The 8,794-nt window shown below is 35.0% G+C and overlaps 1 protein-coding gene across 1 annotated transcript; it reads right to left on the bottom strand.

Annotated features, from left to right (window-relative positions):
* Window positions 1-7,743: 7,743 nt before the first annotated feature.
* LOC141631637 (uncharacterized) lies at window positions 7,744-8,480 on the bottom strand. The gene is made up of 2 exons (XM_074444278.1): window positions 8,348-8,480; window positions 7,744-8,297 (listed from the first exon to the last, which is right to left on the bottom strand). The coding sequence occupies exons 1-2, from the start codon at window positions 8,478-8,480 to the stop codon at window positions 7,744-7,746; spliced, it is 687 nt and encodes a 228-aa protein (XP_074300379.1).
* Window positions 8,481-8,794: the final 314 nt, after the last annotated feature.

Below are 8,794 nucleotides of genomic sequence, written 5' to 3'. Positions count from 1 at the left end.
CATAATACTATCACTTTCACAAAGCAATATGTTAACCAATAAGACATGTGCGATAAACTCGCACTGAACTATGCTCCCACTCTATCTTTATAGATTATATTTCAACTATACTCCCACTCTATAGTTCCATTACTATCACAAAGTAACACTATAAGACATGTTTGTAACGATCCAATCTACTCCCACTTTATCTCTCAGAAATACATTTATCTTCTTGAGAGATAGCTTTGTGAGTTACAAACATATATATGGTGGAGTATTAGGAGTTTATCTAGACTATGCATTAGCTTTCAAAAGGCCACCTCAATCATGGCAGCTTGATTCATGTGATATGCGAGTCTTATCCATGTCATTTGTTAAATAGACTCTCTATTTTAGGTATCTCCTGGTTGACCATCCGTTTAGAATAATGTGTCCGTATTGTATTGCAAATTTCCTACTTTATGAGTTCAATAGCTCATCACAACTTTATAATTGATCTTACATAAGTAATTTGTTACCATTAGTAACAATGACATAAGGAGAATCAAATTCATAGCTTATGGACATATAATGATCTAATCATTATAATTGTCTACTTGATCAATTTAAGTCGATAATCTTATGTTTCACGATGCAAGTAGTATATGATGAAAATCTTAGAACAAACGGTACGATAAAACAAGTGACTTGGGTTGCAAACCAAGTCTCCAATATCCAAAATACAACTCGTGTTTAAAGGATTCAGACAAATTTCCAAGTCACACAAGGAAATCAAAATAGTTCTAAAAATCTCAAATACATCATAAAATTAAAAACAAAGCAAATTAAAGCCAAGCTTCCATAGATCCATCACCACGGTCGGCTACCTCTTGCTTCCCCATAATCCTCTAATCTTGCTTTTCCTTGCCTTTGTCCTTGCTAGGATGCCCTATTTACAATAAAAAGGGTAATCATCACAACTTGTATCATCATACCAAATTTGAGATCGAAACATAAAAGATAGGGATAGTCATATACCTTCTGGAATAAGCCTTCCAGCTTTGATGTCGCCAAGGTATTTTGAACAGTTTCTCTTCCAATGCCCAACACCACAACAGTAGTGGCACTTGTCCCCGGATGAGGCACTGTACTTGGGCTTGGAGGAACTAGCTTCACAAGCTTTAGCTTTGTTCCTGTTGGGAGTTCGCTTCTTTCCCTTTTTTTCCACTTTTCTTGAAAGTTCCCTTGCTCTTATGATTGACATTGAGCACATATTTGGTGGAGCTAACACTTAGCCCCATATCACTTTCGGCTTGCACAAGCATTTTGTGTAACTCATCAAGGGAAACCTTCTTATCTTGCATATTAAAATTCACCCGGAATTGAACATATGGTTTGATTTTGTTGAGGGAATAAAGAATCCGATCAATCACGAGTTCCTCGGGAATCTCCACCTTATGTATTTTCAAGGTCTCAACATACTCCATCAACTTGAGCACATGAGGGCTAACTTTTTGGCCCTCCTTAATGTTGAGATCAAAGAATGCGGAAGCCGCTTCATATTGTATGACCCTAGGAGCTCGTGAAAACATGTTCACAAGCTTCATGTAGATCTCATGAGCGGTGCTAATCTTTATAGCACTTCTTTGGAGTTCGGCCTCCATAGCAAAGATCAACACATTTTTTATCGCAGCCGACTCCTTTTGGTAAACCTCATAGGCTGGCCTAGCGGCGGTGGTAGATCTAGCATTAGGTTCGGCGGAAGATGCCTCGGTAAGGTAACGAAGCTTGTCGTCACCCTCCGCGGCCAAGCGAAGTTGTGCATCCCAATCGGCGAAATTGGACCCATTCTTTTCTAACTTACATCGATCCATGGAGAATCGGAGTCATGACACATTGGTGAGCGTGTTGGAGCTAGTGGTTGCGGATGTGATTGGAGTTGCCATTGCAATTGAGAAAACGATTTTGACTACAAAATAGGAAGTGAAGGAATTAATGAACATCTATCGTTTTGACAATACTTGTAAACATTTTAAACAAGTTTCAAGCATTTATATAGTGACCTTCACCCAACTATTATAAATGATTCCGAGATCCAAATTCTTATTAACTCGGGTACGGTGAGCCGATTCATCCCTTATCAATATAACTCGGTGGATTAACCTCTTAATCGATTTTACTTCTAGAACTCTCGGTGGACAAAAAATACTTTAATATTTATCTTTAGCCCGGAACACATGAGACTACGGTCACGAATACTTCGGTTGAGCTCAATCCAAATTTCGATGTAATAACATTTTATTACCCACTTACCCAACGTAACAAGTTTAGTACCCCGGTGAGCCGAGCCTACTTCCTTATGAGATTGGGACTCATGGTTTCTACTATTTGGTAAGGCTAATTCTCAATTATTAATTAGTGAGAGGTCTTGTCAATTTATTATCTATCACGTTTTAAGTGAACTAAAGCGGTGAACTACAATAATTGTAATTGACACGGTCGATGACTCGATATGATATGCATGTGTTGTTATGGCGATTTGGCAATGCATGTAACATATTAAAAGAAATGCAAAGTAATAATAAAATTCCTAGTATGGCCTTCCTAAAAAAGAAAATAAAATAATCTATTACATATTCGGAAACAAACTCCTTTGGTCCCTTGAATCTTCAAGTGGCGCGCCTCCCAAGAACTCCGTCTTCGTTGGAACACCTTTCGGAATGGCACCGTCTTTGAAGAAACTCCATAATTACAAATAATAATAAAAATACAAAGCTATGACTATTATATATTTGTAAAATGTAAAAACTAATAAAAATAAAAGTGATACGAGATCACATTAAATTACAACCGAATCAATATTCCCTTTCATTACGGGTAATATCGATTAAGACTAAGGCCATACTAAGATTAAATTACATAATTCAAAATTATATAAATAAAAACATTCAACAATTGAAATATACAACATTATAATATGTATCTATCATGCCAAATTATGTGCTAAATCGCTTATTTAACTTGTATTGTATATATAACCCAGTTTTATGGAAATGCGTGTTAATAACTTCTTAAAATCACAAATTAACACTTAAATCACATCTAAGCTTAAGTTAATTATCCTAACACTCTTAGAACTCAAAAATTTGTCATCACTCAATTTTTGACAATAATTCAACTTGATTTAAGTTTTATGCTCATTTTTTTACCTTAAAATCATAACATTTATGAAATAACTTTGAGAAAAGATAGTTGCATTTTATCGGTTTATCTCATAAAATATCTAAAGTATCCAAAAGTTAATCCAATAAATTTTACAATCTTATATCTGATTAGTGGGATAATTATGCAACCTAAAATAATTTTCTCATGCCATGCAATTCGTTTTAGCTATTTATGCTAAAATAGTCAATTTTTATGCCATTTTTATTGTAAAAATTCATAAATCATGCTAAATGAGATTATTTCATCTCAAAATTTACATACATTCTGTAAATCATGCATGTGACAACATACTATAGTTTTAAGGCCTAATTCGAAATTTAACTATTTTTAACCATTTTACCTCTTTTAATCCATTTTTATCTCATAAACATCATAAAAATGCAATATTAATCGAATTAATACGAGATTTTTCACACAAATTTTTAAATATGTATGTGAGGTCATATAAACTTTTCAAGGTCAAAGAGTAAGTTTAACCAATTTTAGTCATTTTAACCTCCATTTATGCCATTTTTACACTAAAAATTCATAAATCATGAAATATTAATCACATTAATATGATATTTTACATGCAATACATAAAATATTCATGTGAGGTAATCCTAAAATACCATGGCCATTAGTGAAGGTTAACTTATTTTAGTGAATAAAAGTTCATTTTACTCATAAAAATGTAATAAAATCACTAAAAATCATTAAAATGAGCAATAAATTTCCATAAATCATAAAAATGTCCTAAAAATATTTTAGGACCAGAATATATAACATTCATAATTATTTCGTGACCTATTCTTATAAATTACAAATTTTTAGTTTTATATGTTGACATTTTAACTCGGAAAAACAATAACCGATTATGCATGCAACATCCTATGCTCCGATACCACTGGTTAGGTTTATTTACCTCTTATTAGACTCTTCTAATAGTGAACTAATTAACTTCTTAATTATTTGTTCTTCAGATCTAGTGCATGCATAACAAAATAAGAGATTTATACTAAAAACAATGTCCCTTACATTGTTGGTTGGTTCAAAAATATAGGTACAAGTAAGGTCACCTTCCTTCACTTGTTCTTGAGCTTAATATGTTGGATGATCCTCCAAAAATCCCAAAGTAGAGATCCTCCGTAGATTGCACCCAAGACTTATCCCTTAAACTAGTATACTAATTAACTACATTAATAAACTAGTATCCTTAAAATTAATTCTAATATTATCACTATTACTACACTAGTAATCTTACTTTGATATTAGAATGGATGAACAAATGCTTGTATTTCTAAAACCTTGTTTTAGAGAGATGGAGAGAGTATAAGAATGTTTTGCATGTAGGAATTGTGAATGAATGAGTAAGTGGAATATGAGAACAAAAGTCTCATAAAGAGGAGGGGGGTCGGGTAGGAAGAGGCCAAGGAAGGCATTTTTGCCTTTTGCTTTTTGTCTTCACAAGGTGTAGATGTGTAAGACAATGTAGAGTAGGTGTAAGGCTACAAAAGCAAATAGCTATGATTATTTCTCATAAAATAAATCAACCTCACACCACTATACTCCCTCCATACGGTCCATATCATATAAAATGGACTACCATTTTATTTTGTCAATTTGTCAATTGTCACACAATATGTCACATGTAGTATGTTACATGTTATTAATTAATTTAATGCATATTTATCACATAAATATCATTTTATAAATTAATTAAATTACATATTGACTAGTGATACTTGATCACATAAATAAAATGGGTCATATAATTATAATTCACAACATCTTGTAATTATAATTAACCATTTATTCTTATCTCTATTGTTTCTCAAACAATAAACAATTTTAGTAATAAAGCATTTTTATTACTAAAATAAATCTTATTTAATCTCATTACAATAAGATATCAATATTCTCTCTCACAAGTTAATTGTTCAATTTTAAGGAATTGATCACCTTGTATCGTCATACAATTAATCAATTTATCTATTAAGGGAGTTGTCCTTTAGGTGTAACCTTAAGGGATCAACTGACCACCACCGTCATACGACATTAATGTCAAACTCTAGTCAGCCAATCATTACCGATTAATGATGATCAGTTGATTATATAATAAATTATCCCTTACGTATTCTTAATATGAGATTTAAATGTGATATTAAATTATGTGATTGCACTATTGTTGAGGACACATATTCCAACATTAACCATATCAGAAAGCTATGCTTAGGCAAACGCCAAGTATTTCATACCAGTTTTGCCCAACCAACCTTTTGTTCCTTTCTCCTCAGCCATTCATAACCTGAGGAGACTGTATAACCCTTCAGAGCTGCAAGCTAGACACCATGACTATAACCAGGATTAAGTAACTCTTTAATTCTGAAAATGCTCTTCCAATTACACCCATATGGGTTTTAGGAAGATAAGTTTTCCAGCTAGAGTTCTTTATGTAAATATGATTCACCCACTTGTCCTATAGGCTATCTGGCTTACTATATATCCACCAAACTAACTTCCCTACTGTGGGATCATTCCATGTCTGACTATATCTAACACCTAGGCCTCCTTCAGCTTTAGGACAACAAACATGATCCCACCACCATAGGAAATTTCAGGTAAGTACTTGAGCCATCCCAAAGATAATTTCTATAAATATTATCAATTCTCCTCATCATACCCTTAGGAAGAAGAAATATATTTGTCCAGTAGGTATAAAGAGAGGTTAATACTGACTTTACCAACATCAACCTGCCAGCATAAGATAGTTTTTTAGCCCCAAGACTTCTAATTCGTTCAACAATTTTCTCAATAAGGAGTTCACAGTCCTTTGTTTTCAACTTCCCTGCTGTAATGGGAACACCCAAGTACTTGAAAGGTAAGTGTCCCTCAGTACAGCTAGAAATAGTTATAATTTGATCTATATCAGCTCTTGGTACCCCATTGAAGTAAATATTGGACTTTTGCTGGTTCATATGAAGACCAGAAGCAGCAGCGAATGTAGCAAAGGACCGCAAGATCACCATAACAGACTTTGTATCCCCCTTAGAGAATAAGAGGAGGTCATCAGCAAACATTAAATGGCAAAGATTGAGTATGGCACATAATGAGTGATATCTAAAGTCCATAACAGTAGTAATGAACTGCAAAACTCAAGATAAATACTCCATGGCTACTGTAAAGAGGAGAGGAGACAAAGGATCTCCCTGTCTGAGGCCCTGCTTCCCTTGAAAGAAACCAAAAGGTTCCTCATTTAACACCAATGAATAGGAAGCAGTAGTGACACATTCCATGATCAAATTGATTATTTTTGGTGGGAAATTGAGAGCCTCCATCATTTGTTTTAAGAACCCCCAGTTAACAGAATCATATGCTTTCTTGAGGTCAACTTTGATTAAGCATCTTGGAGATACAGAGGCTCTATTATACAGTTTTATTATATCTTGACAAACCAAGATATTTTCAATAATATTCGTCCCTTGACAAAACCACCCTGACTTAAGTTAATGATATCAGGTAGAACTTTAGCTAATCTTGTGCATATGATTTTTGAGATGACTTTGTATACCACATTGCAGCACGAGATAGGCCTAAATTGGGCCACACTTTCAGGCATATTAACTATTGGAATTAGAGTAACAAAAGTATGATTTACTTGCTTGAGAATAGTACCATCAATGAAGAAATCTTCTACAGCTAGGCACAGGTCCTCCCCTACCACAGGCTAAGTATCCTTGAAAAAAGCACTCGAGTAACCATCAGGTCCAGGAGCCTTATGGTTGGGTATGGAGAAAACAACCTCTTTAATTTCAGTATTAGTGACAGGCTGCAACAGGATGTCCCAATGCTCAGGGGTTATAAACAGTTCCTCTTTGGACAACCTGGACATTAACAGGAGTAACAGGAGTAGCCTTACCTAGTAAGTTTTGGTAAAATCTCAGGAAAGCCTGTTGGATAAGGCTAGCTTCAGTACATACAACTTCTTGATCATCAACAATTCTAAGGACTTTATTCATGGACTGCCTTCCCCTAATGAAGCCGTGAAGAAAATTTTTATTGCAAACACCATCTCTTAACCAGGTAGCCTTGGATTTTTGAAGAAGGAAATTATCCCTAGCTATCTGCAATTCCTTATATTCTATAGCAACAGCAATTTCCTCATTAATCAGAGTTGCATCAGCAGGATTATTTCTGAGTTGTTCCTGCACATACTCCAAACGCTTCCAAGCTCAAATAGTATTATGCTCAACATCAGCAAAGCGTTCAGAGTAAATGTTGCAAAGGCTTTTTAAGAAGCTTCAATTTCCTAACTACTCTGAACATAGGAGCACCATAAATCCATGTTCTCCAAGTATCTTGAACACAAGGCATAAATTGAGGCACCTCACTCCACATATTAAAGTATTTGAAGCTTTTCTTCCTTTTATGATTGGAAGAGTTATTCTGAATGAGGCAAGGGGTGTGTTCAAAATATCCTTCCACGGGGAAGTGAGCATAAGTATCAGGTCTTTGATCAAGCTATTCCTTATTAACCAACACCCTATCAAGTCTACTATAAACCCTAGTAAGAGGTCCCTATTTGTTGTTCCAAGTGAAAAAGGACCCAGTTGCAGGACTATCTTGAATGTCACAATAATCCACACAGTCCTGAAAATCAGTCATTTCCCCCTTTGTGCTATTACCTCCAAGCCTCTCTACAGGTTTTAAAACTGTATTAAAATCACCACAAACTAACCATGGCCCCTGAATCTGAGTACTGAACTGCCTTAGCTTATCCCATAAAGGCTTCCTTTCCACAACGCCATTAAAAGCATAAATGACAGTACAATAAAAGGATAATCCAGTACCAATCTCATCCACTAACATATGAATAAACTGAGCATTATACTCAATAAAATGGATCTGATACATTCCTGGCTGCCAAAGGACCCAAATTCTTCGTCCTTTGTGCCATTGAGTATTAGTGGATATACACCAACCATCATAAACATTACTTCTTATTCTGTTTAGAGAAGAAGGTTTAACCTTCGTCTCAAGGAGGCCAAACAGTCCAACTCTGTGTTGATGTAAAAACCATTTGATATGCTTCTGTTTAGCAGGACTGTTTAACCCCCTAATATTCCAAACACCTATCATTGGGTATCACCCCCCTCAGGGGGCAATACACTATTCTGCGTACCAATTCCAACTTTTGGGGTGACATTATTCAGAGATTCCAAAAACGAGTAGTCTCTAAATTTTGTAGAGCTAAAGCCCTTATCAATGAGTTTCTGCCTACTTAATCTTATCACAGCTTTAGCAGGAGTAACCATCTTATAAGTACCAGTCTTATTCCATTAAACCTGAAATCCATTTAGCTTCTCTATAGGGGTATTGAGGGGCTCCAAAGGAGTGACAGGTTTTGGTGTATGAATTTGAGGTGCTGATGTTGCTGCTTTCTGAACAGTCTTAGGTCCATCATAGCCAATCCCCCCACAAACCTTTCATGAGATAGGGTTCCATTCACACTCAATGTTAACAACAATTTTTTCCCCTTTCTCATCTAAGAAGGTAACCTTATCAGAGACTGGTTTGCCAAAAAGTACATCAACCATTACTCGCGCATATGCCAGTCGTGTCCTATCCT

Source organism: Silene latifolia, chromosome Y (assembly GCF_048544455.1).
Source record: "Silene latifolia isolate original U9 population chromosome Y, ASM4854445v1, whole genome shotgun sequence".
NCBI lineage: Eukaryota > Viridiplantae > Streptophyta > Magnoliopsida > Caryophyllales > Caryophyllaceae > Silene > Silene latifolia.
The sequence above is the reverse complement of the archived record's forward strand: the minus strand, read 5'-3'. Positions and strand labels throughout refer to the sequence as shown.

Bases quoted from the DNA above. Each gene is read 5' to 3' on its own strand.
- LOC141631637 (XM_074444278.1), bottom strand. From the start codon at position 8,480: ATGGTTACTCCTGCTAAAGCTGTGATAAGATTAAGTAGGCAGAAACTC. The intron at 8,298-8,347 runs GTACGCAGAATA...ACCCAATGATAG, and splicing joins CACCCCAAAAGTTGGAATTG to GTGTTTGGAATATTAGGGGG.